Source organism: Panthera onca, chromosome F1, assembly GCF_046562875.1.
Source record: "Panthera onca isolate mPanOnc1 chromosome F1, mPanOnc1 haplotype 2, whole genome shotgun sequence".
In the NCBI taxonomy this organism is placed as follows: domain Eukaryota; kingdom Metazoa; phylum Chordata; class Mammalia; order Carnivora; family Felidae; genus Panthera; species Panthera onca.
In genome coordinates, this window is record NC_138355.1 from 6,451,821 (window position 1) to 6,479,424 (window position 27,604).

A 27,604-nucleotide genomic window follows, 5' to 3' on the forward strand; every position below is an offset into this window, starting at 1 on the left:
CTCTGCCTTATTTTAGGGCTTCAGAGGACAACCTGGTTAAATACGAAAAATCCTGGTTAGGCGGTGAAAGTGGGTGGAAACTTACCAGCTATACCCATGAAACCAATCACAGGTTGGGAAGCAGAGAAAGCTGCGGCACAGGCGAGACCACTTGGGGGGGCGTGTCTGCCACCACCTCAAATACTTAGGTCCAAGCACAAAACCACCGTTCCATTGACAACCCTTTATTATTCAACTTAGGTAATAGTCAAAAACTCAGTTAGTGTGGATGGGCGAGAAACTAGGCTACCACAGCAAAAAGTGCGTTTCCTTTGGCAAAGGCCCAAACAATATGTAGAGTCACTCATCAGAAGGGGAGATCCCACTCAAAATCAAGGTGAGGAAGACAGCAGTTACTGCCTTACAGGAACACCAGCCCGAGTGCCTCATCGGGAGTCTGTCAGCAACACGGATCAAGACACCCCCCCACCCTCTAGGCCGCCAGCTGACTTACAAGCATCGACGATGAACTCTTCGATGGAGAAGTCAAATATCGGTTCTGTTCCACGAGCAATAAAATCACAAAATCAACAAAGATTTGAAATTTAGGGCAAGCTAGTACAACTTCCTGCTTTTAATGGGCACGTATTTTAGAGCTGACAACTTTTTCACGTGTAGCATTTCAAATTTCAAACAAAAAAGCCATGAATTCATGCATGTCCTGCCTTCAGTCAATTCTTCCAATGTCTAGACTTCAGAGCTGCTGATGACGCTAAATTCGATGCCACGTTGGTTGAGTCTGTCAATCAACTTTGTTCTGAAGAAGGCGGCTCCTGGGGTGAAGACCCCGCCCCTGTAAGACAGAACAAGGAAAACGGTGCCCGAGGCTGCTCTCCAGGCCTCCCCTCTGCTAGCATGACCCGCCACCGGAGAAGCAGCTATTGAGCCAGCAGAACTCCTGAAACCCTTGTTCCCTCATGGACACGTCTGGGTTCCATTCTGAAAATGAGCCAACGAACAAAGGAGCTACAAAATCGGGACGAAGCTAGCAGCCCCAGCAAACCCGTCCAGACTGGCCCAGCCCCCAGGACACGGCTGTGTGCTCGAGGGGCAGTGAGGGCCGTCAACCCAAGGGACTCCTGCTGCTCATAAAGCCAGTCCTCGGAGTCAGGAGGATAGAAAAAGGACCTGAGTGAAATAAACTTAGGCAATAAATTATTATGAAAGCATAAATAAGGCTTAAACTGGACGGAAGAAGTTTCTTTAACTATAATGACTAACATTTTAAAAAATATGTTAAATGTTTTCAAAGGGTATAGAGTTGACGCTTGAATAACATGGGTTTGAACTGCGTGGGTCCACTTACACGTGATTTTTTTACAGTGTGGTACTATAAATGTACTTTGTCTTATGATTTTCTTAACATTTTCTTTTCTCTAGCTTGCTTGGTTGTAAGAATGTAGTATAATATATGTCAACAGTAAGCTATTAGTTAAGTTTGGGATGAGTAGTTAAAAGTTACACATGAATGGGGTGCCTGGGTGGCTCAGCTGGTTGAGCGTCCGACTTCGCCTCAGGTCACAATCTCACGGTTTGTGAGTTCGAGCCCCACGTTGGGCTCTGTGCCGACAGCTCGGCGCCTAGAGCCTGCTTCGGATTCCGTGTCCCCCTCTCTCTCTGCCCCTCCCCCACTCACACTCTGCCTCTCTCTCAAAAATAAACGAACATTAGAAAAAAATTTTTAAAGTTATACATGGATTTTCGACTGCCCGGGGGGGGGTCAACTGTAGAATTATTTGAAAAAAATCTAATGAGACTTCGCTTTATACACTGTTTATGTCTGTCACTTAATACCGTTTCGGGTCATATCTACATTTATTTGTTTCTGAGTCTGCGGGCCGATGGCTCATTTGTAAAGCTGGCCTACTTCTACAGGAACAGTTAAAGGCTCCGGTGACAGAGCCCAGTCGATAATCATCTAGCCAAGCTGCCATGAATGAATCCACACATGATATCGGGGCCGCCCATGGCCAGCTGGGTATCATCAGCACTGACTAGAGGCTCCTGATAATACTATTTAACAACGAGGGCCTTTATAGCGTAGCTGACTCCAGACCTGAGCCGTTTTTACAAGGAACTAAAGTCAACTTACGTGACTCTCACACTTCCTGTCTCCTCTCATTTATCTATCTCTGCGCTGTTCTCAGAGGCCACTAAGACACGGTCCTTCTTACAAATTTAATTTACCTCTATCTTTGGTTCAAAGGGCACGTGCATGCTTATGTGCAGACCCACTGCCTGAAAACAGCATCAAAAGAAGCGAAAATATAACACGGATGACAAAGGCCTCTTCGAATTAGAAGAAAACCAGACTTACATGCTAGGAAGATCAGAGGCGTCATTTAGAAGAGTCATAGCTGCCTGGACCATGGCTATGGGGGTAGCCACATAGCCAGGCTCTGCGGAAGACAGATGATTGAAGAAAGATGTTAATGCATTCGGCAACACTCAAAAATCAAATGGGAGGTTTTATTCTGACACTTGATTTTGGCTCAGGTCAGGATCGCACAGTTTATGGGTTCAAGCCCCACATCGGGGCCCGCGATGACAACGCGGCACTGGCTTAGGATTCTTTTTCTCCCCCTCCCCCACTAAAGCTCACGCTGTGTCTCTCAAAATCAATAAACTTAGAAAAAAAAAAGATTCGATTTCTTAAAGAAAAACAACTGAGTAACTTTAAAAAAAGTTTCTAAGCAAGGGGAACCTCAGTGTTTACAGTTCGGTCAAATAATAAAAATACAGTCAATTTATCTTAAGAAGCCTGGTGGGAATTTGAAAAGAGGGCAAGACACAACGATATCTTTGCCATCTGGCTTGACTGAAACTGCAAAGCAGACCCCCTTTGATCTACCAGAGGTGCTGGTAATTACACTTATAATTAGGCTGTAATTCACAAGCAGAAGTGTCTCCGCACCGCTCTGTAAAATTGACAGCGAAAGTTCTTGAGCTTTTTTGGGTGACAGACCCTTTTAGCCACCCATCAAAAGCCTGCATCCTCCCCAGGAAAACGCACATAGCACACACATTTTACAAACAATGTAGGGCTGTTCAAAGACTGCAAAGAAACCTTGGCCCACAGCTTTATATTACAATTATACTGCTTTAAAATGACCCTTGAGTAGGAGAATATATATCAACCAGCCCCTTTTCTTATCAATATTAAAATATGCTGTTCAGAAAATTATTAAATAATACTAAAAAAGAAAACCAGGGGGAGGGATACACTAAGACAATTAGATTATAACAATTTCAATCCTTCCTTTAACAGAATAATTTATATTGTTACTTAAATAACTTGTGCAATTTATTTCTAAATAATTAAGCTCTAAGAAAAAAATATAATACTGCTTTATACCTTAGGACAACGTAAAACGCCCCAGCACTCTTATGTCATATGTGAAATACCTGGTCCTTTCACCTGAGTACAAATTCTCGTATTTGGTTTGCCCTTCTCGGGATCAAAGCCTTGGCTGTATCCTTGACCAAAGAATCTCAATGTAAACGATGAGCCATCCATCTGAGGAAAAAGCAAAGGCCTTATTTACTAAAGATGTCATCTCCTTCCTAAACACAGTAAACATTCTATTTCGTATGAGACATTTTCAGCAGGTGAAAACATCAGTATTCTGCCAGAAGACCCTATCATCCTTTAAGCATGGGGCAAAAATCAGTTCTTTGAAGACACAAGTTTTGATGACGGGTGTGTTGCCAGGGGAGGGAGGTGGTGAGGAACTTGGGTGCGGTACAGACGGTTCGGTTCCTAGGCTGTGGCCTAGACAAGGACGGCACCACTGAAATAGTCGTTTCAGAGGACAAGCTGGAGGCAGTTTTTATTTTAGGACGGGGGTAACGGCAGAACGTGGTAATCTGGTTTCACATAGCTGTTTGAGGAGACAAGACAAAAACAGCCAACAAGTAGGGGCACCTGGGTGGCTCAGTAGGTTGAGCATCTGACTTTTGACCTTGGCTCAAGTCATGATCTCATGGTTGTGAGATTAAGCCCCGCGTTGGGCTCCACACTGGGCATGAAGCCTGCTTAAGATTCTCTCTCTCTCTCTCTCTCTCTCTTTCTCAAAAAAAGAACAACTAGCCAACAAGTAATGGAAATACAGGCCAGACAGAATTGCCCCCCTTGGAGATATAAAAACCTGATTCAAAAAATTAAATTCTGCAAGGTTCTTGGCCCCTGTGCCTCAGTTTCCTCATTTGTAAAGTGGAGATAATACCTACCTTAAGGGGTGTCTGAAAAGACTAAGTGATCTAACTTATGAAAAGAACATAAAAGCACTTGTCAACATGGTAAGTGCCCCATCAAGTCTTATCTGTTATTGTAAATGCACTGAGGAAAAGTAAAAACAAATTAAGGAAAATTACTATTTTGAAGACCTGTATACAAAAGGAAGGGTTACCTGTTTTTGTGTTGGGCCTTGTTTTGAAAAATAACCAAAGGAGAAGAGCCATGGGAACTAAGGGGAAAAAAAAAAAAAAACAAAAAACGCTCAGTGACATTTTTTTAAAACTCACGGAAAATACTACTAAAGACCTTATTTCGTTAAAATATTACTTACCTTTATGAGAAGTTGCCTTCCAATGCCAAACCTCACAAAGAATAAAAAGAAAAGTCCCGCAAACATCAGCTTAATAACAGAGGTGATGCCTCCCATGTTTATATAAGCAGCGTACTGAACCTAGGAGAGGGACAAAGTCAGAATGTCAACCCTACGTCTGCACACTCAGTAACACAAGCGTGTCGGCTACTTGTAACTTACTCTGTCCTCAAAAATGCTGAGCAAAAGCACTCTCCGCTTTATGAACGTGTTACGTTCTAAAAGCTTGTTCAGAAAGCAGACATTGGGAGCATATTTTTTAAAGAAATTGTAGCTTCCTCTGCCTGAACACAAAAGTCCACAAGAACGTAGCTACATTCAGTGATGACACATTATAGGATGTAGATATGTGAATGCTACTTACAACCCCTCCCACGAGAAAATAATCCTTTAACTTGAGATTCACTGTCTCCTTCAAGTCTCAAAAGTGGGAGCAGCTCCCTCACCAAAAGGAGTAAGACGATACCCCGGGGTGGGGGGGGGGGTGGCAGTGAGGCCAGAAGAGCCCAGACGCGTCCACAGGCAGGGGAGACTCCCTCCCAGCAGCTAAGACTCTAGACAGGGTTGGTGGGGGTTCGTGACCCCAGCGTTTCTGGACTAAATCTGCTGCTGTTCTGTTGCACTGACAAGGTACTCGGCGGGCCAGGTCTGAACTGTGGGGAGGCTACCTCCACTCCCACAATGCAAAGTGCTCTCCGCGCCCCATTCCGTGCACTTCCAGAAACTGAGGCGCGCCTTGGCTGGCCTTCCTGTTTTGCTTTACACACCTAAAGCTCCTACGTTAAACAGCGAGGGGGGCTGGAACGGACGCAGTGCTCTTTGTCAGGAGTTAAATCGGGCACACTTACGGGAGACTGCTCCAAGTTCTCGTGCAGGTAGCGCTGGGTCCGCCTCACGACAGACACATCCGCTCCCAGGAAAGGGACCGAGTAGCTGCTGAGTTCTCTGCAGTAGGAAAGTGGCCACCTGCAAGGCAGACCCGTGACCGCGGTGCGTTTTCTCCACTTATGGCTAACTTGGTGACTTTGTGAACCAAACAGTCAACTTTTCTTGAAGCAGGAACAACCGTGAAGATGGCAGACCTGTCCTTCATTAAAATGTCCGCGTTCCCCACTACACCAAACAAGTGACAGGTGGGACAGCATTCCGAGGGCGCGGAACACAGTGCAGCTACGTTTGAGCCCACCAGTTTCCCTAGACGACACTCCTTTCAACAGCCAAACTCTACGGCCAGTTTAGAGTTCTCACATACAAAGTTTTCACAGAAGAGTGCTATTAACAGATAATCTCCACAAGATCATCACCCTTTAAAATGGAGGTTTTGGGGCGCCCGGCTGGCTCAGTCGGTTGGGCGGCTGACTTCGGCTCAGGTCATGATCTGGCGGTCCGTGAGTTCGAGCCCCGCGTCGGGCTCTGTGCTGACCGCTCAGAGCCTGGAGCCTGTTTCGGATTCTGTGTCTCCCTCTCTCTGACCCTCCCCCATTCATGCTCTGTCTCTCTCTATCTCAAAAATAAACGTTAAAAAAAAAAAAAAATTAAAATGGAGGTTTTACTGCATAAAATTTAGCTGATGTTTGATTTTGATATGGAAAAGTCACAACATTCAAAAAATTTTTCCCCGAGTCCAAATCTATTAATATCAAAGTACTTAAGCTTAGAATAATGCATTAATTGTATTTTATGTAGCTATGAAGACAATCCTGAACTTACTATAGAACAGTCTCAGGATTTTCTAGTAGCATACTTTATTAATAATCAGATCAATGACAATATACTGAGACCAGATGTACCAAAGAACAGATTTTGAGTCAATATACCTTCTTTTCAATTTCGGACCAATAATTGGGACGGGTTTCAGATTTGCTTCATTTCGTAGTTTTTTCAAATTACTCTGATCTCCAAAACCGTAAACTGCTGACTTCCAGGTACCATCGTGAATACACAACCCCTGAAAAAATAATTCAAGAGTTAAAGAAACACGTCTTAATACCCGACTCCCTTTCGGCTCAGGTCACGATCTCACGGTTCTTGAGATTGAGCCCCACGTGTCAGTGCAGAGCCTGCTTGGGATTCTCTCCCTCTCTGCCCCTCCCCCATGCTCGCTCTCTCCCTCTCTCTCTCAGAACAGATGAACATTAAAAAAAAAATTCTGTTCTCTAAAAAAAGAAAGAAATAAACACATCTTAAGGGACAATTACTAATATGTAAAACCAAGGAACTTATAAGTATTTACAGAGAACATTTCACCTCTATTTGAGCAAGCCATAATCCCTTATTTAACAATCTTGAGATGAATTTTCAGGCAGCATGAACACTCATTAGCTTGATCATATTGGATATTTACACCAACACGTGCTCTTTTTGCCTTCCTACCATCACTTATGCTCTTTTTAATATGCCACCGAGTTTCACTTCATTTTCACTCAACCAGCTGGCCATATTCTTTCAAAATTAGCCCTAATTCATGGGGCGCCTGGGTGGCTCAGTGGGTTAAGTGTCCAACTTTGGCTCAGGTCATGATCTCACAGTTCCTGGGTTCGAGCCCCGTGTCAGGCTCTGTGCTGACAGCTCGGAGCCTGGAGCCTGCTTCATATTCCGTGTCTCCCTCTCTCCCTGACCCTCCCCCTCTTGTGCTCTGTTTCTTTCTGTCTCTCAAAAATAAACATTTTTTTAAACAAAAGGAAAAAAAAAAAACAAAAGGAAAGAAATGCCCAGGGTGCCTGGGTGGCTCAGTCAGTTAAGCATCTGACTTCGCCTCAGGTCATGATCTCATGGTTCAGGGGTTCAAGCCCCACATTGAGCTCTGGGCTCTGTGCTGACAGTGTGGAGCCTGCTTGGGATTCTCTCTCTCCCTCTCTCTCTGCCCCTCCCCTGCTCACTCTCTCTCTCTCCCTTTCAAAAATAAAAAATAAACATTAAAAATTTTTTTTAAAAAAAGAATTAATACTGATCCTTTGCAAAAATCTCTTCCCGAAAGACCAGTATTAATTACCCTGATACTAAAACCAGACAAAGACATCATGAGAAAACTACAGACCAACATTCCTTATGAGTATAGATGCAAACCCATCAACAAAATACTAGCAAACTAAATCCAGCAATACATAAAAAGGATTATATACTATGATCAAGTGGGATTTACCCCGGCAATGTAAGGTTGGCTCCACATAGGAAAATCAATCTTAAGTGATGCAGTGTAAGAAGATAATAAAAAACAAAACCACGTGATCGTCTCCATAAATGCAGAAAAAGCATTTGATAAAGTATAACTCTTCACGTTAAAAACACTCAACACACCAGGAAAAGAAGGAAATTTCCTCAACCTGACAGAGGGCATCCATAAAAACGCACAGCTAATATCATACTTAGTGGCAAGAGTCTGAAAGATTTCTAAGATCAGGAACAAGACAAGGATGTCTGTTCTCGCCACTTCTGCTCCCCAGTGTCCTGGCCTGGAGAGTCTAGCCAAGGCAATCAGGTGAAAAAAAGAATTTTTCCAGTAGGTGATGAAACTCATTTACTAATTCTAGTAATACTACCTGCAGATTTCCTTTGAATTTCCTACATTCACAATTACATCATCTGCTGAAAATAGTTTCGTTTCTTCCTTTCTAACCTCTATACAGTTTCTTTCTTTTTTCGTGTGTTACTGCTCTGGCTAGAATCTGGCTGGAGTAATGACAGAGGGCTCCCGAGTCATTCCTGAACTCAGAGCAAAAGTTTTCAATGTTAAACACTGGGTATCATATTTGGTATAGCTTTTTTAAAAAAGATCATCTTCCCTTCCACTCCTAGCTTGCTGCAAGTTTTAATCATGAATAGACACATTTTATCAAATGCTGTTTCTCTATTTATTGAGATGATCCTATGACCGTCCTCCTTTAACCTGTTGGTGGAGTGAATCAAAGTGACTATATAATGTTAAACCTCACATTTCGTATGTAAAATTAACTTGGTCAAAATGCGCTATTTGTCTTATGTATTACTGCTTTTATTTTTTTTTAATTTTTTTTTTTAACGTTTATTTATTTTTGAGACAGAGAGAGACAGAGCATGAACGGGGGAGGGTCAGAGAGAGGGAGACACAGAATCTGAAACAGGCTCCAGGCTCTGAGCTGTCAGCACAGAGCCCGACGCGAGGCTCGAACTCACGGACCGCGAGATCATGACCCGAGCTGAAGTCGGCCGCTTAACCAACTGAGCCACCTAGGCGCCCCTGTATTACTGCTTTTAATCTGCTAGTATTTTATTTAGGATTTTTACCTCTACATTCCTTTGAAACCGGACTACACTTTTACATTCTGGAATTACTCCCACAGAGTTTTGGAATGAAGGTTAAGTTAGCCTCGTCCACTCAAGTCAGCCAAAAAACACTTACTGAGCTCCTACTACGTGACCAGCACTGTTCTAGGTGCTTGGTGAATTAACAGCCAAGGATCCTTTTTTGTGGTGCTCACATTCCAGGGAGAGTGATAAACTCAATAAAAAATACGATATATGAGGGCGCCTGGGTGGCTCAGTCGGTTGAACGTCAGATTCCTGGTTTCAGCTCAGGTCATGATCTCACCGGTTTAGTGAGTTCAAGCCCTGCAAGGGGCTCTGCTTGGGATTCTCTGTCTCCCTCTCTCTGCCCCTCGCCCACTCATGCTGTCTCTGTCTCTCTCAAAATAAATAAATAAACTTTAAAAAAAAAAAAACAAATAAATGAAGAAGAATGAATGAGGGGCGTTCTGTAAGAGAGGAGGTTGGAGACTAACCAGGGCCAGATCAGTTATCACTAACCGGAAGGACGTTTGGCTTGCACTCCAGATGCAGTAAGGAGCCACTAAAGAATTATGAGCTGAGGAGTACGTGATCGAGTTATGTCTGGAAAGGACCAGCCAGGATGTTGTGTCGAGGGAGGACTGTACAGGAACAGGTGGTAGCCAGAACGGGGTCGTAGGAAGAGACATGGTGAAAAGTGATCGGATTCTGACAGATCTCAAAGGCAGAATCAACAGGGTTTCCTGACAGACCGGACTTGGGGTTCAGGAGACAGAGATAGCAACGATCCTACCATCTGAGCTGAATACGTGGACGGACGCATCGCGACCAGCTGAAATTGATACAAATAAGCTGAGGTTGGCGCCCGTTTGGAAAGGAAAAGAGGGAGGTCAGCTATGCACAAAAAAGTACAGTTTGCGGTATCTATCAAACGTTCAAGTATAGATGTCAATTAGTGATGGGACGTTTTAAGTCTGAGTTTAGAAGAAAGCTCTGGGTTGATGACATAAATTTAAAATACATTTCATAATACCCAAATGCACAGGGCTTTCCACCTCTTCATTGTCCTCTATCGAGGGGAAACATAAGATAAGGAGGGGCACGAGAACAGCTAAGTGACTCGGGGTGCACGGAATCTCCCCGTCCCTGTAAAAGTCAGGCTGTGGACTCTGCCTCGGGGGAGCGAGAGGGGGCTGCACTGATATGGATGCTTCAACTCTGCTGTCCTGAGTGAAGCCCCAACTTCAAGTTCTAACAACATTAATAAAAATAATACTTACTGACACTAGTTGAGGGATTTGCCAGCTGCCAACCACGGCTCTGATGTACATTCGCTGAGTAAGTTAACCCTCGTAACGACCGTATGGAGCAGATACGACGATCGTCTCCTTTAGAGATGAGGGGAAGTACGGCCTGCTTGGCCACGGGCACGTCACTGGTAAGTGGCAGAGCCAGAATTCAAGCCCACGCAACCCAGTTTCGAAATCTGTATGTCCTAGGAGGGATTCCTGACTCGACTCCTAAGAACCATCCACTCAGGGGCTCCTGTATTCCTCACGGGAAGGGAAGACGCCTTCTTCACATCCACCTCGCCTTTCCCATCCCATCTCCCGCTGCTCTGTCAAAAGAAGCCTCTTGTCCGACTCTCCCAGTCAGCAGCTCCCTGCAATCCTCGGCTTCTGAAAGCCTCCTTCCCATCCGGAAGTCGTTCCATGTGGTGCAGAAGAGACTGACTCCAAGGGTCTCCCTCCAGGGGCCCGTGACCACCTGGGCAATCTGCCTACTCATGACACCGGTCACGCTGACTGGCTCAAGAACAGCCAGATGGCCCACTGCTTCCCGGTCACGTGATACATCGGCTCTGCTAGCTGTTCCCCGGAAGTCAGGAACATTAAGACAATGTGCACCCAGGACTGCCAGCACCTTCTCGGGCACGCTGAGAGCCTACGCAGACGAGTCCAGAAGAGATGGAAGAGACAGAAACAGAGGATATGGGGGGCTGGGGGGGGCGGAGAATAACCATCCGAACATCCAGATCCAGCCATACTACTTACTTGCAGTCATTTGGTTACACGAACCTGTAAATTCATGTTTCGTTCTGCCGGTTTCAGCCGGTTGAGTTGGGTTTCCACACCCGCTCCCCACAGATCCAGGCACGTCCTTCATGCTTGTTCCTGACCTTCCACAGGCTACCGACTCTTCAAGGCTGAACTCGGTGAGGCCTCTAGGAGGCCTTCCCAGTTCCCCAGGCCCACTACCCCTTCCCTTTATTCTGATACCCTGTGGACATCCTCTTTACCCACGAATTTTAGCATGTTTATGTAATTCTTTGCGTGTATTAATCTGAACCCAAGATCCAGATGACTGCAGCCATTATCCTACCTGACAGGCCCTGTACCGTCCCACAGCCATGTCCTGACTCTACTGCTCCCTCTCCCTCATCCAGGCTCCACAGCATCGACCTCTAGAAATTCAGTCCACGTCACGGCCTCTAAAAGCTCTTATCTCCGGGGGCGCCTGGTTGGCTCAGTCAGTTAAGCATCTGACTCTTGATTTCAGCTCGGGTCACGATCTCACCGTTTGCGAGCTCGAGCCCCGCGTGGGGCTCTGCGCTGACCGTGTGGCACCTGCTTGGGATTCCCTCCCTCTGCCCCTCCCCTTCTCATACTGCCTCTGTAGCTCGCAAAATAAATAAATACACATTGAAAAACAAATATAAAAAATAAATAACTAAAAGTTCTTATCTCTGGCCTCCCAGCTAGATTTACTCTCTGTTCTCAGAATCCGATGGTATTTCATCTCATCTTTTAATTTTTTTTTAATTTTTAATGTTTATTCATTTTGAGAGAGAGACAGGAGCGCAAGTGGGGGAGGGGCAGAGAGAGAGGGAGACACAGAATCCCAAGCAGGCTCCAGGCTCTGAGCTGTCACCACGGAGCCCCACGTGGGGCTCAAACTCACAGACGGCGAGATCATGACCCGACTTGAAGTCGGACACTTAACCGACTGAGCCACCCAGACGCCCCTCAAGCTAAATTTTTATGTCTTTAAGGACAGGTTTGCATCTGATTCATTTATGTGTCACACTACACAGTGTTTGTTGAACGAATGTGTTTTAAAGACAACAATATTTATGAAGCCTCAAGTGTAGACCCGGCAATAAAAGTGCTATCAAAAAGCATGGTCCCCCCCAGAAACACAACTGTCTTAGGTTCCCAAATAAACTATAAATTCAGTAATTACATCATGTATTTTTTTACGGCCACAACAGCACCTAACTCCAAGTGAAGCAGATAACAGAAGTGCCCTGACTTGCACTAAGGTGACAATCGTCTTGGCTGACAACATTTATTGCACAACAACAATATATAATTTGGTGTTCGGATGCTGGTAACTCATTCTAACAGAATGGGCTATGCAGTTGTTTTTAACAAAATTCTATTTTAAGTCTAAGTAATTCCCAGCAATCTACCATACACTTTTAAAAATTAAACACAGTGGGGGCACCTGGGTGGCTCAGTCGGTTAAGCACCTGACTTCAGTTCAGGTCATGATCTCACGGCCGTGGGTTCAAGCCCCGCATCGGGCTCTGTGCTGATGGCTCAGAGCCTGGAGCCTGCTTTGGATTCTGTGTCTCCCTCTCTCTCTACCCCTCCCTAGCTTGCACTGTGTCTCTCTCTTCTTCAAAACTAAATAAATATTTTCTAAAAATTAAACATAGTAACTTTCATATACTAAAAATTACAAATAGATATAAAATTTTATTAATCTAAATATTTTTTAGGAGGCATTTTATCATTTCCAAAATGCTTTTTAACTATAAAAATCACCTGACAAACAGAAACTAACCTCAGGTCCAGAATGTATAGTCAGGAAACTTTCCACAGCCGTCAGCATACCTAAAAGAGTAGAATAGCAAAAGTAAATCGAGTAAGATCTATGTAACCAAGACGTGTAGTAATAAACTATTCCTATTCCATTAGGGACCACTTTTACTAAGCCTATAGCCGATACAGTCAGAAAATCAATACTGGTAACAGTTCTAGTATGTTACTGGAAACAGACTTAAGAAGCAACTGAAGCCAAGGAAATTGTCAGAAAGAATCATTTAGAATAAACTCCAAGTGCTAGTACTAATAAGATCTTTTCTAGTATTCAGACTGAAAACACTAAAAATCTCTTCCAACAAGGCAACAAGTTCACTCACTCTGAAGGCAACAAGGCAACAAGTTCACTCACTCTGAACACCCATTGGGACACAGTTCTCAAAATTACATCTGTGGGATTAATTCTGTTTTCCAGTATGACTGCTTTCAAGAAGGCTTGTTTGTACTGCTTTACCATGAATAAATGCACAGAAAGCCTATCAAAATGGCCTGTGTGATGGCTTATAAAATACTTAAAGCTGTTAAAATGAAATAAATAAATAAGCATAAATAATAACAGAAAACCAAAGCTAGAAAAAGAGGGAGAAATCATGTAACCATGGGGACTAATATATAGGCATAGTAGTTACATAATTGTTGAATTTCTCAAGAGCAGTAAGACAAGAGAAAAACGTAATGCGCAAATTCTGAAAATCTGATCATACGAAATATATCAAGGGGCGCCTGGGTGGCTCAGTTGGTTAAGTGTCCGACTCTCGATTTGGGCTCAGGTCAAGATCTCGCAGTTCATGACTTGGAGCCCTGCGTTGGGCTCTCCACTGACAGTGCAGAGCCTGCTTAGGATTCTCTCTCTCTCTCCCTCCCTCTCTCTCTCTCCCCTCTTTCTGCAACTCCTGTGCGTGCATGTGCTCTAAGTAAACTTAAAAAAAAAAAAAAGAAGTATATCAATTTCTTAAGAGGACAGTTTTCCTTGTTTTAATTCCAAGAGAGGACCAAATTACGGGGCCCTAGAAAGCTGACAAAGAAAGATAATGAATAACCACGTCATCCAGACTGATGAGAACTATAGCCATATAAATATCGCTAGGGGGCCACTGACAAAGCCCAAAACAGATCATTACAGTACAAGTCACTGAGAGGATTCTGCGGGTTGCTAAGAGAACGCAGTCGGGATTTATGGCTCTGTGATCTAACCTATCCACAGAAAGAACATGGACCACCGAAGGCAATATGCAATAAAATGCAGCCCGCTGTATCAAACAATCAGCTGGGACACTTGTTAAAACACTGACTCAGGTTTCAGTATCTGAGAACAAAGTGTTTTTGTTTTTTTTTTTAACATTTATTTTTGAGAGACAGAGAGAGACAGAGCAGGAGTGGGGGAGGAGCAGAGAGAGAGAGGGAGGCCTAGAATCCAAAGCAGACTCTAGACTCTGAGCTGTCAGCACAGAGTCTGACAAGGGGCTCAAACCCACAAACCCTGAGATCATGAAAACAAAGTTTTTAAACAAGGTGTAATGTTTTCCCTTAAAAGGAAAAAAGACCTATTCAAAATAACAGAAACTATTAAATATTTAAAAACAAGTTTAGTAAGAAATATGCAAAACTATCACGAAGATGTCTAAACTGTATAGATTTAAAAGAAGATTTTTGAGAAATGAAGACCAGGTTCATGATTGCAAGACTGAATGCTTTAAAGATGTTCAATTCATGTTCTTCTTTTTATCAGGAACAGTTCTAGTGTTTCATCACCGAGTATGATACTGGCTATTGCCTTCCGACATTTTTATGTTAATAAAATATTCTATTCCTAAATTCCTAAAAATCGGAATCAGCACATGGCAAGAATTTTCAGATGATTTATTGAGATGGTCATACAGCTTTTCATCTTCGATATTCTGATGTAATGATCACATAACTTCCTAAAAAACCTTGGTGTTGATATATGATTCTCTTAAAATGCCATTGAATATTTACTAAAATTTTATTTAGCATTTTTTTACTACTAATTTCACTAAGCAAGACTGCTTTGGAGCCTTTTTTTTTGGTGCTATCTTTTTAAGTGCTATCTGTCTGGGGCTTTGGTTTCAGAGTTACGTTAACTTTTTTTTTTAATGTTTATTCTTGAAAGAGAGAGAGAGAGAGACAGAGGATGAGTGGGGGGAGGGGGAACGGGCAGAGCGAGAGAGGGACACAGAATCCGAAGCAGGCTCCAGGCTCTGAGCTATCAGCACAGAACCCGACGCAGGGCTCAAACTCATGAGCTGTGAGATCATGACCTGAGCTGAAGTCAGATGCTTAACCGACTGAGCCACCCAGGCACCCAGAGTTACGTTAACTATTTAATATAAACTGAAACACTTTCCACCTGGTCAAGCTCTAGAACAGTTTATAGGACATTGGAGTTACCTATTTCATGTCATTTTCTAAATGGACCCTTTTAAAATAAGCGTGGCATTAGTAACTTCCTGTTTACCATAATATTTATTTTTCTCATTTTTTTAAATAAAGGGTTTTTAATTCTAAGCTGCTATTATTTGCATCAAAAAGCTTTCAAGAGCATAACTGTTAAGGCATAGAACTTTGTTCATTTCTCAGTGGAAAGTAGAGCTGGCATTTCTAGTCGACTTTGGAAGGTCAGTAACCTGCATTTTTTACTTGTGTATCTATTGCTGTCATCCATTTCTTTTTTTTTTTTTTCAGGTTTTTATGTTAATCACCCAGCACTCATCACAAGTGCACCCCTGAATCCCCATCACCTATTCAACCCATTCCCCATCCACCTCCCTGACCATCATTGTGTTCTCTATAGTTAAGAGTCTGCTAGGGCGCCTGGGGGCTGTCAGTTAAGCGTCCGACTTCGGCTCAGGTCATGATCTCCCGGGTCATGGGTTCAAGCCCCACGTCAGGCTCTGTGCCGACAGCTTGGAGCCTGCTTCGGCTTCTGTGTCTCCCTCTTTCTCTGTCCCTCCCCTGCTCTCATTCTGTCTCTCTCTGTTTCTCTCAAAAATAAATAGACGCTAAAAAAAAAAAAAAAAAGAGTTCAATTCTTAATTTGTCTCTTTTTTTACCTTTGCTTGTTTCATAAATTCCACATACGAGTGAAATCACGTAGTATTTGTCTTTCTCTGACTTACATCTCTTAGCATCATACTCTCTAGCTCCATCCATGTCATTGCAAATGGCAAGATTTCATTCTTTTTTACGGCTGAATAATATTCCAGTGTGTGTGCGTGTGTATGCACACACACAGATATGGATATATGTGTGTATACACCATATCTTCTTTACCCATCAATCAGTGGACACGGGGGCTGCTTCCACATCTTGGCTGCTGTAACTAGTGCTGTAATAAACAGAGGGGTGCACGTATCCCTTGGAATTGGTTGGGGTTTTCGTACTATTTGGGTAAATTCCTGGGGGTGTAATTGCTGAATTGCAGGGTAGCTCTGTTTTTAACTTTTTGAGGAAGCTCCCTACTGTTTCCCACGGTGGCTGCACCAGTTTGCATTCCCACCAACAGTGCACAGGGCTCCTTTTTCTCCACATCCTCGCCAACACCTCTTGTCTTAAAAATATGGAACGCTTCACATATCTGCGTGTGTCATCTTCCCGCAGGGACGTGCTCATCTTCTCCGTATTATTCCAATTTTAGTATTTAAAAAAAATTTTTTTTAACATTTATTATTGAGAGAGAGAGACAGAGCATGAGCAGGGGAGGGGCAGAGAGAGAGGGGGAGACACAGAATCCGAAGCAGGCTCCAGGCTCCGAGCTGTCAGCACAGAGCCCAACAGCACAGAGCCCGACGCGGGGCTCGAACTCACAAACTGCGAGATCATAACCTGCACCGAAGTCGGTCGCTCAACCAACTGAGCCACCCAGGCGCCCCCAATTTTAGTATTATGTGCTGCCCAAGTCAACATGATTTTTTCCACTCTTAAATTATTGGTTCCTTTTACAAATGGGGTGAAATAGAAACCAAAAAATTTGTTCAATACTTTTCAGCTTTGTTGATTAAAAATTTTAAAACTTCAATTATAATAGCTATATAAATCATATTCTTAAAGGTATTAATTCTGAAACCAAGCAAGTTTGAATTTACAATGACTGTCAGAAATTCTATTTCCGGAAATGTTACAGCTCTAACCGTAACTAAATTGAGACAATGGATAATTCCTCACTTTAGAACATGCATCTCAAAAAATAGCGTCAGTAGTATTTTTTTTTTTTAAGTAGGCTTCATGCCTAGTACAAAGCCCAACATGAGGCCTGAACCCACGACCCTGGGATCAAGACCTGAGCTGAGATCAAGAGTCAGATGCTTAACCGCCTGAGCCACCCAGGTGCCCCGTCACATTTTATAACAATTACCGCTATATTACAAACAAAGCATCTGTGTTCACATTACCCACAGAAATAGTTCTGCTTCTCTTCCACACTACAAACATGAAGCCTTTCTATTGTAAATCCACTTATTGCTTCTTGATTGATAATTACCATTCATCTTGTTTTTGGTATATATCACTCCCAGGTCTGCTGGAATGGAATCAAAGCCACTGCTTCCAATGATATAAGCTCCCTTTTCTGCAGCTTTCTCGTGATACTTCCAATACATTAGTTCCAGAAACTAAAAAATCCAGGACAAAAATGTGAATCAGAGCTATTTAAATCAGAAACATTTACATCAGTATTCGATGAGAGACCTTAAAAGACAGAGCAATTGCATTTTGAAAATGCTAACCGGTATGGCTTTGTAGTGAAATATTAAGTGTCGAAATGTTTTTCATTTATTCAGCAAGTATTGACTGGATATCTACCCGATGCCAACTAGTGCAGGAGATAAGCTGGCCTGACTTAACGACACTATTAATTTTTTCAAAATGCCTTTTAAGTGTCAGAGTCACATGTATTATGAAAAATTAAATTAATATACAAAAAAAATACAAAAAAAAAAAAAAAAAAGCAAGAAAGCCTAACCCAAACCTATTACTCAGACGGACACGATTACGGACATGTATCTGTGCATATATACAGTTAGAGTAAAACAAGTGGAGGGAAGGAGAGATGGAAGAGGAGAATAATGTCTGTTCAAATCCTCTGCCTGGGTTTAACAATTACTTCCAGAACAGTGTCGGATTTACAGAAAATTTGAGTAGCGGAGAGTTCCCATGCACCCCGACCCAGTTTCTCCCGTCGTGACAGCTTGGACACGAACATTTGTTACAATTAAGGAACCAATGGTGGTAACGTTATCATTAGCTACAGTCCATCCTTATCCATCCTTTTTCTCTGCCAGGATCCCACATGACATTTAGCGGTCATGTCTCCTTAGGCTCCTCCTGGCTATGACGGTCTCTCAGAGTCTCGTTTCTGAGGACCTTGACAGTTTTGAGGGCTTCTGATGAGGTACTTTGTAGACTGCCCCTCTACTGGAATTCTTCTCAAGACTAGACTGGGGTGACGGGTTTGGGGTGGAAGACCACAGGGGTAAAGTGTCACCTCACGACATTCTATCAAGGGTACATTGGTGACGGTGATCAGCAGAGACTACAGGGACATGAGGTACAGTTTAAAGGGAGGCAGCCGAGCTCGGTGCTCACTAACACTCCACTTCCCACAATCGGGCAAACCTCAGTTCGAGTCCTCGTCCTTCTACTTACTAGTTGCATGACTTTGAGCTGCCTGACTTAACCTTCCTAAGCTTCGATTTCCTCATCCACAAAAGAGGAAAGAGGATACCTACGGCGCAGGAAGGTTGAAAATTCATATGGCGTAAAATGCTTAATTAGCATAGCGCCAGTGTGGTAATAAGCACTCAACAAGCGGCAATATCTAACATCTTTAGGCGGAGAGGACTTCGCACGTACTCTCCTTCAATGTTGTAAAGGTGTCTGCTCACAAAAAGGGAGTTTGTTACGAAAAAGTGCCAAAAGCGCGATTCCAAAACTCTGCGCGCGCCCCACCGCTTCAGTTCATTCCATTCACGGCATGCCGGACCTATAAAAATCAGCACAGCCTACCTACAAGAGACCTGAAATCAACGAGGTGGTAAGGAAGAAAAAAATTCGAGAAAACGGAAGAAGAGACCTTCCCATCGGGCTCTCCTGTGAGCCGTCCACAGAACACCATCTGTCACCACGAGGGAGGGGGACATCGAATTCTAAAATAGGTCTGCGAAACTGCACTAAGTATCGTCCACGCTAACAGAGAGTTGTGTCGCTAATTCCATTCTTTCCTTTGCATTTTACGTACCTGAGGTTCTCCACAGATGTCAATACAGCTCGTTCCATTTTCAACACACGCTTTTACTACAGGTTCTCCGTAAAATCGATACTGGGGGGGAAGGATAAAGAAAGCCAGCAGTTAACTCGTACTTAGCAAGCTTAAATGAATGAAATGCCACTGAGTTTTATAAGTACAGTCTTGGTTACCATGACTGAAATATTAAGGGGCGCCTGGGTGGCTCAGTCGGTTAAGTGTCCAACCCTTGATTTCAGCTCAGGTCGTGATCTCACAGTTTGTGAATTCAAGCCCTGCCTTGGGCTCTGTGCCGACAGCTCAGAGCCTAGAGCCTGCTTTGGATTGTGTGTCTCCCCCTCTCTCTCTCTCTGCCCCTCCCCCACTCATGCTCTGTCTCTCTCTCTCTCTCCTTCAAAAATAAATAAAATATTTTTTAAAAAATCTTTTAATTTAAATATACATAAAATAGAAATACAAATTAAAATGAAAGAGGTCAAGCCCAAGTTGGGGCTTAAACTCACAACCCTGAGATTGGGACATGAGCTGAGATCAAGAGTCAGGGCCTTAACTGACTGAGCCCCCAGGTGCCCCAAAGCTCTTTTTTCCTCTTGGGTAGTCCTTAAGATTTACACACATCCACTTTGAAACTCATTTGGAGCCTCTTTTGGCCTTTCTCTTGGTTATCTTCTCCCAAAGTTTCTCAAGTTGGCCAGGTGTCCACCTGTGTTAAAGTCACCTAGGTGACTCGTTAAGTATGTTAAGTATGGATGGTGACTCCATCCCACCCCAGAGGCCCCCTAAATCAGAGTTTCTGGGGATGGAGCCCAGTAACACGCATGTCAACAGGCAGGGTAGACTCCAGTGACATTCCTCATGGGTGATTCTTCTGCACGCCAGGGCTGCCGAATCTCCCCGGAAAATTTCTACCTTCCTGATGTCACCTACAACAGGTATCCTGATGACATTCAACGTCTATCTCCAGAACTAACAGACGCTTCCGTATCTTTGGTTTCTGTTAGAAAGTTCAGGACCAGCAAGAGCACAGGACACAGGGCATGATTCGTGCGTAAAACTGATTTTACTTTGGCTTCGTTGTCCCTCCCCTATTTTCTCTTCACCCTGATTTCCTCACTTATTAAAAAAATAATAATTCGACTGTATTTTATGTATTTCCTGTCTTAATTCCAGAATGCTCAGGGGCATGGCGGGGGGCGTTGCCAGGGTGGCTTAGTCGGTTGAACATCGATCGGACTCTTATTCTTGGCTCATATCTTGATCTCATGGATCGTGGGTTCGAGCCCCGCATTAGGCTCTGCACTGGCAGCACGGAGCCTGCCTGGAATTTTCTCTCCCTCTCTCTCTGCCCCTCCCCTGCTCACGCTGTGTCTCTCTCAAAATAAATAAATAAAACATTAAAAAAAAAAAAAAAAAAAAGAATACTGAGCAGACAACCCAAATTCAAATCCATCATCTTTCTTACAAACCTGTTTTCCTCCTCTACTTCGTAACAGAGGTGACTAGGGTGTATTGATTAGAAGCGTAGGTGGTGGCTCAGACCGCCTGGGCCCCACTCGCCATTCCTGTCCTGACCTGTTGCAGGTAGGGACCTTGAGGAGACAGAACTGTGCAAACGGCCGACCAGCAGCCCGTCTAGGGCACAGGTCACAGGCTTTACGGTCGGGCCTGACTGAGTCCATTCTGTGCACCCACCGGCTGTGCGAACTTGGGCGCGTACTTCACCTTCTAAGCTTCGATTTCTTCATCAAAAGAGATGAATAATCACAGCACCTATGTCTCAGGGCTGTAGTCAGGACGAAATAAGACGACACAAGCAGCTTAGCACAGAGCACGCAGTAGAACCCACCCTTGGGTGTCATGATTAACCGCATCCTCAAGTGAGAAACCCAGAAGCTGTCTCTGACTCCATCAACCCTGGAAGGTACCACGTTTCATCAAATCAGTCCCCTCCCCTCCACGCCTCCGAATGCGAGGTCACGCCTTTGCCCCCTCTCATGCAGTTTACTACAGCGACTGGTTTCGCTGCAGCCAAACCCACCCCATCGCCAAAGAAACACCAAATCGTTATTCTAGAATAAAAAGCTGAGGTCACGTGTGCTCCTTCTCACACACACATGCATCACTAGCTCTCAGTGCCTGTATCTCCAGACTTCTTAGCATGTCACACCACCAGCCCTTAGTCCCCATGTCGCAGAAGTTCGAAACACCTCGTAGTTTCCTAAACCTGCTATTGCTTCACCCTCCCCTGCTCGCGGCTGCCAGGCTGGCTCCAGCCCCAGCCTTCCGGGTTAGGTAACCGCAGCTCCTTCCAGAAACAGCACGCCCACCCCCCTTCAGCGCAGCGCCCCCGGCCTCACACTGCACTCTGGCACAAGTGCTACGAAGGCCTGTGCACTGACACCCCTGGATTCGTGTGTTCTGAGGGTGTTCTCTACCGTCTACCCTTGGGCTTGTAGGAGATAATGGACAAACGGCAAGGATCCTTGATCTCAGAGGAGGCATTTCTCCCCAGAGAAGCCAGCGCGCTTCCGGATCGAAACCACAATCCCGCTCTGAGCGCCCCACCTTCCGACCCAGTGGTCCCCAAGTAGGCATGCTGACCTCAAGGCGTCCACAGAACCATCCCTCAGCTGTGGAGAGAGCAATCTGTGTATTCATGCTAACGTTTATGGGAAGCACAGAGAAAAAAATGAGGTCTTATTAGTGGTTAATACATGAACTGACTTCGGCCTGCTTCCCTGGGTCCCACGCAGTGGTCACACGTCGAACAGAAGACACAAAAGGTATCCTGAGGGTAGCTTGTGGAGGAAGAGCTCCACCAGCAAAGGGGGCCATGGTGACACCCTCTTTTGTCCCTTTTCACTGTATTTCGGCCCCACGCCCGTTTACACATGCCTAAGTAGTTTTACAGGTATCGCTTGTTTTTTTTTATTTTTTTTTTTAATTTGTTTTTAACGTTTATTTATTTTTGAGACAGAGAGAGACAGAGCATGAACGGGGGAGGGGCAGAGAGAGAGGGAGACACAGAATCTGAAACAGGCTCCAGGCTCTGAGCCGTCAGCACAGAGCCTGACGCGGGGCTTGAACTCACGAACCGCGAGATCATGACCTGAGCCGAAGTCGGACGCTTAACCGACTGAGCCACCCAGGCGCCCCTAAAGCCCTGGCGTTCAAAATTTTTTGGCCACAACCCACGCTAAGAAATTCACTTCACATAGCAGCCCCCACACAATGTATCTAACTGAAACAAGTTTCATGAACCCTTACTTATCCATATCATGTGTCATTCACCTTGTGTTCTATTCCAGGCTACCCGATTTTTCTCTTCTTACTGCTGAGCCTCAACTCACTAACCTGATTAGCACTACACGGTTATAAAGTACTGGCCCAATTAGGAAAGTAGGAAACACCAAAGATCTCTCTTTAAAAAAAAACAAAAACAAAAACTGGGGACACCCGGTGGCTCAGTCGAGCATCTGGCTCTTGATTTCGGCTCAGGTCATAATCCCAGGGTCATGGGATAGACCTCGATGTCGGTGGAGCCTGTTTGTGATTCTCTCTCCCCCCCCCCCCCAGCCCTCCCCAGCCCTTGCCCAGGCATGCTCTCTCTTGCTCTCTCAAAACAAACTTAAAAAAACAAAAAAACAAAAACTGACCCAGTTAGAGTTTCTGTTGGGACGATGACGAGTTTTGGAGATAAGATGGTGATGATCACGCAGCACTGCCAATGCACTTCGTGCCATCGAATTGCAAACTTAAAAATGGCTAGAGGCACCTGGGCGGCTCAGCCATTTAAGTGTCCGACTTTGGCTCAGGTCACGATCTCGCGGTTCCTGGGTTGGAGCCCAGTGTCAGGCTCTGACAGCTCCTGAAGGCTGCTTCAGATCCTGGTCTCCCTCTTTTTCTGCCCCTCCCCTGCTCACGCTCTGTCTCTCTCTTAAAAAAAGGGTGCAGGATTTCTAAGGCGCTGAGGCCCCCACATGAGGTTTGTAACCACGTATTTAAAGTAGGACCGTCAGCAAGGGTGTCTCCAGACCCTCGGGGTTACTGGATTACTGGATAATCGGGTTGAGGGCTCACGGGTTGAGCAAGCGGGGCTGGAATAACCAGGTTTGGATTTTTCCAGAATTCTGGGGAGGGAAGGGCAAGGAAGCTGGCTAAGGACGTGTCTGAGAGAGTGATGGGAGCAGCAGAGCACAGAATCCAAGCCAGTCAGAAGTGAGGTTAATCTAAATAAACAACTCACCTACAGTTTTACCTGATAATCAAAAACACCTTCCTGCTTTCAATGAAAACATGATCGTCAACCTTCGAGATGCTTAGTTTTCAAATGTTTTGCCACCTGGGATGGCTTCTTCAGATCAGTAAACGTCACCAACTTTTGCCTGCTGCACAGGCCAAGGGTGCCTCCTTCACGTCCAGAACAGTACCAAAAAGCTGTGGATCTCTTGAAGTACACTCTGACCCTACCCACTTCCCACCATATCCTGTGCTTGGCTTGCCGCGATCATCCCCCTGTCGGTCCCCATCACCTCTTCTTCCTCTCAGAAGCCAAAGAAGTTCAAAACTGGAAAGCAGATCGTGCTATTGCTTTCAACCATTCAAACCCTGACCTTGCCCATCACCCTCTGACCTAATTCACGGGCTCCTCTCCAACCTAACTTCCACCTCGGTCCTGCCCGGGCCCCGCCGCACTGCCCTCTCTCACATGCCTCAGTCTTGCCAAACACAGGCTCGCCTCGGGACCTTTGTATGTGCTTTTCCCTGGAACACCCTTCTCAAACGCTCCCGTAGCTTACCCCCTTCACTTCATTCAGGTCTCTACACAAATGTCAGGTCCTCACGGAGACCTTCCGTGACCACCCTTCTAACTAGCAGTTTAACTCCTTACCCTGCCTTATTTTTCTTCAAAGGACTTATCATTACCTACTATTAGAACCCTCCTTTTCTGTCACCCCTGCCAGGCCATAAGCCCCATGAGGGATTTTCAGTTTTGTTCACCATTCTGTCCCAGGTACCTTCACTAGTGCAGTTTACATGTAATAAACATTCAATAAATATTCATTGAGTAAATGAACGAATCCTCTTTTAGTCTATTTTTGTACATGTTTTTAACATACATATTGGTACAGTAACAGAGGAATATCATTTACAAGCAAGGTAAAAACATGTATCGGGGGTACACGCTCAAACATTTTTTTTCACTTACGAAGCACACAGTAAGGGGAGCACCTGGGTGGCTCGGTTGGTTAAGACTGATTTCAGCTCAGGTCACGATCTCACAGTTCACGGGATCAAGTCTGGAGTCAGGGTCTGCACTGACAGTGCACAGCCTGCTTGGGATTCTCTCTCTCCCTGCCCCTCCCCCACCCAAGTGCGGCCCTCTCTCTCTCAAAATAAATAAATACACTTAAAAAAAAAAGCGTACGGTAAGAAAAAAAAAAATGGCAATTATAGCCGTAACCAGTAACCAAACTAGCACACGTTCCTGGAGTATGGTGTCCCAGAGGGCCTGGTCTCTCTCTTGGGACACTTTGGTCACACCCATTTGCTCTCACTGGAAGTGAAAACTCCCCCAGATGGGGTTAAGGCCCTGAACCAATTCTTCTGCACCCTTTCCTTATGTTCCTCTAGAATATAAAATACCAGATTCTGTTAGAAATGAATAGACTGTTTGTTCTGATACAAACAAGGGCTGATTACTTACGGGTCCTACACAGTTGAGGACAATTGCCGCCTGCTTAGCCATTTCATCAAGTGAGGCGGGATTAGTGACATCACAAATTATTATTCCAACTTCGGAGGACAGTGTCGGTCTTCCTAAAGTAAGACATAAATCGTTTTCAACAAATCTGATACAGTGTTAGATCTTCCAGATCTTCTCTTTATACTAATCAGTGATGGTAATTTCAGGAAAAGCACCGAAAAAAGATAAGAACTTTTTAAACCAGGCGATATAAAAAAGAAAAAGCTATGAGGAAAATGGAGTTAATACTAAGAATTGCTACAAAAATACAATACTAACCTTAAAAAAAAAAAAAAAACTAACTTAAGCACTGTGTAAATGATAACCCTGTGTAAGATGACAATTTTACGATTGTTTAGGTACTGAGTAGATCGCTGTCCTGATTTCCTCTCTGCCAGGAATTCCATGATGAAGTTTCTCATCAACTACTAACCAACTACATATGATAAAATATGGGGGTAAAAAGGGGTTGTTAAGATCATCATCACGAGAACAAAAAAAGGACTCTGGGGTAGAAGGCACAGTCTAGGTAAGAACGCTCATGATAGGGGGCACCTGGGCCGCTCAGTCGGTTAAGAGTCCAAATTCGTTGGACTCAGGTCATGATCCTGTGGTTTGTGGGTTCGAGCCCCACACCGGGCTCTGTGCTGACAGCTCAGAGCCTGGAGTCTGTTTCAGATTCTGTGTCTCCCTGTCTGACCCTCCCCCATGCACGCACCTGCACTCTCTCTCCCAAAAATAAATAAATATTTAAAAATTAAAAAAAAAAAGGACACTCATGATGGGCTTATAAGTAAATAACTGGAATTAACAAAATCAAGTAATGCAGGTTCTGGTGGTGCAAGGTGCATCCCTCACAATAATTCAATCTAGGCATTACAAACGATAATCAGACTGTGCCTGCACAGTCTTGTTGAGCAGGAAAAAGAAATGGAAGAATATATTTTAATAGTGAAATTATTTCTTTTGGAAAACTAAAACAGACAACACCAACAAGCTCTTTGGTCAAGACTGTAGATTGGCAGTGGCTAGCGGGAGAAAGAGTTGTAGAACTGAGCCTACGTGAGATCTTCTGCACATAATCACAAACAAAACAGAGTCTACACCTCCCACCACACGCAGGCTCAGGGTGGAATTAGAAGGAAGCGTGGGATGAAGGTTAAACACAAGAACACAGTACACCCCGAACTCTAACAGGCGCTGTGGGTCTGTATGAGGGGAGACCAGGCGGCAAGAATCCTCAGTTAGATGCCTCCCCCGATCCTGAGGGCAGGGTCCCTGTGTGTGCTGTCACATCTGTACCCCCAGCTCTCGGAACAGGACCTGGCACAGAAAAGACCACGCAGTAAAAATATGTTGAATGAGTGCTAAAAGAATAAGTAAACGCCCAAACCAGAAATACGAACGCGGGAGGGTGGAGAGAGCGTAAGAAAGAGGATTCTTAACAGGCAAAAAATAAATTAAGAAACGAAAGCCACAACATCGTTATCAAAAAAACTGTTAGGCTTTCCCCGCACACTTCCAGAAAGGCAGGGCGAGGGGGGAGGACAGAACACCCGAAGGGAGCAAAGCCCTACTTTGCCATCCGACCAAATCCGGGGAGACCTGCAGCCCCACCGGGTGCCCCTGCTCAGCGGGGCGCAGACAGGAGGAGCTGGCGTCCCCGTCTTCGCGGCCAGTGGGACTCGCCAAACTGGAGGAGGAGGAATTCCACGGAGGAGAAACGTTATTTATTTCTGTATTTCGTTCAGGGAGTGGAACAAAGCCGTGCTATCCTCCAGCCTCGCCTCCTCCTCCGGCCGTGCGGCTGGGCCCGGGGAGCCCCAGGGGCGCCCCCCTGCAGGACAAACGCTCGCGGCGGGCGACCCCAACCCTGCGGCCCCGGAAGCGGCCCCCCCCCCCGCCCCTTTACCCAGCTTCAGAGCAGCCCTCTCCAGCACTCGCTGCAGCTTCTCCCGGGAGCGGCCCGCCACGGCCCAGGGCAGGCTGGAGCTGTGCCCCGAGGCCACCTGCTCCCGGGCCACCTCCTCGGCCACGAACTGGCCGGTGAAGCCTGAGGCGCCAAACACCACCAGGTGGTACGGCCTCTGGTTGGTCTCCATGACGAGCCCACAGCGAGCCGAGGGCCGGGGCGGGCGAAGTCCACCGCGTCTGCGCCTCGGGCAGCGATCCCAGTACCGGGCGCAGCAACAACCGCCTCTGGGGTGGACGCCGCCGCCGCCGCCGCAGCCAGCCGGTGCCCCGAGCGCGGCGACGCGCTCAGAGCCACGCCCACAGCCACGCCCACAGCCACGCCCCCGCCACCCCCTCCCAGTCCCATTGCGCAGCCGCCGCGCCCACGGTCATGACTACGCCCCTTTCACTTCGCGGCGGATCCCAACGCCCTGCGGCCGCGCCGCCTCCGCGCTGCTGCGGGTCCCAAGTAGCTCTGATCACCCAAGGCGTCGTCTCCCCTCCTGGGGGCTGAGGGCGGCTGCGACCTCCATTATTCTTGTTGCACCAGGGCGTTGCGCAAGGGAAGAGACGGAAGAAATTTCCGATGACTGGACAGACTGCTCGCTCCAGGAACTATTTTCCAAGCACGCTGGCCAAGGGATGTTCGCGAAGCCAGGGCGGGTGGAGAGTGAACGGACGGGTTCTGGGCCCCCAGGGAGCCCCCGAGCTCTCCGGGGCCCCCGTTCGCAGTGCCCTGTGCCGCATGCCCCTGACTCCACCGCCCTGGTGCCCATCCCCCCCCAGACCCCCCCCCCCCCCATCACGGTCGAGACACCGTTACTGCCCTGAGGCTCCCTGGGGAAATAAC

The 27,604-nt window shown here is 45.6% G+C and overlaps 1 protein-coding gene and 1 non-coding gene across 2 annotated transcripts; both read right to left on the minus strand.

Annotated features, from left to right (window-relative positions):
- Positions 1 to 208: 208 nt before the first annotated feature.
- Positions 209 to 27,063, minus strand: SCCPDH (saccharopine dehydrogenase (putative)). The gene is made up of 12 exons (XM_060643329.3): positions 26,714 to 27,063; positions 24,763 to 24,875; positions 19,050 to 19,130; positions 17,295 to 17,424; positions 12,759 to 12,808; positions 6,464 to 6,594; positions 5,495 to 5,612; positions 4,608 to 4,727; positions 4,449 to 4,505; positions 3,445 to 3,556; positions 2,357 to 2,438; positions 209 to 832 (listed from the first exon to the last, which is right to left on the minus strand). Exons 1-12 carry the CDS (start codon positions 26,901 to 26,903, stop codon positions 727 to 729), a joined length of 1,290 nt encoding a protein of 429 aa, XP_060499312.1. The 5' UTR covers positions 26,904 to 27,063; the 3' UTR covers positions 209 to 726.
- On the minus strand, positions 16,368 to 16,471 carry LOC132687021 (U6 spliceosomal RNA). Its single transcript, XR_009613962.2, has one exon. It is a non-coding gene; the product is annotated as a U6 spliceosomal RNA (small nuclear RNA).
- Positions 27,064 to 27,604: the final 541 nt, after the last annotated feature.

What these genes read in the sequence shown, in the direction of transcription:
- SCCPDH (XM_060643329.3), bottom strand. Translation starts at nt 26,903, where the DNA reads ATGGAGACCAACCAGAGGCCGTACCACCTGGTGGTGTTTGGCGCCTCA. An exon ending in CTATACATTCTGGACCTGAG is followed by an intron (nt 6,595 to 12,758) that starts GTTAGTTTCTGT and finishes TTATTTTTTCAG; the next exon opens with GGGTTGTGTATTCACGATGG. An exon ending in GGTCCGAAATTGAAAAGAAG is followed by an intron (nt 5,613 to 6,463) that starts GTATATTGACTC and finishes TCTGCCTTGCAG; the next exon opens with GTGGCCACTTTCCTACTGCA.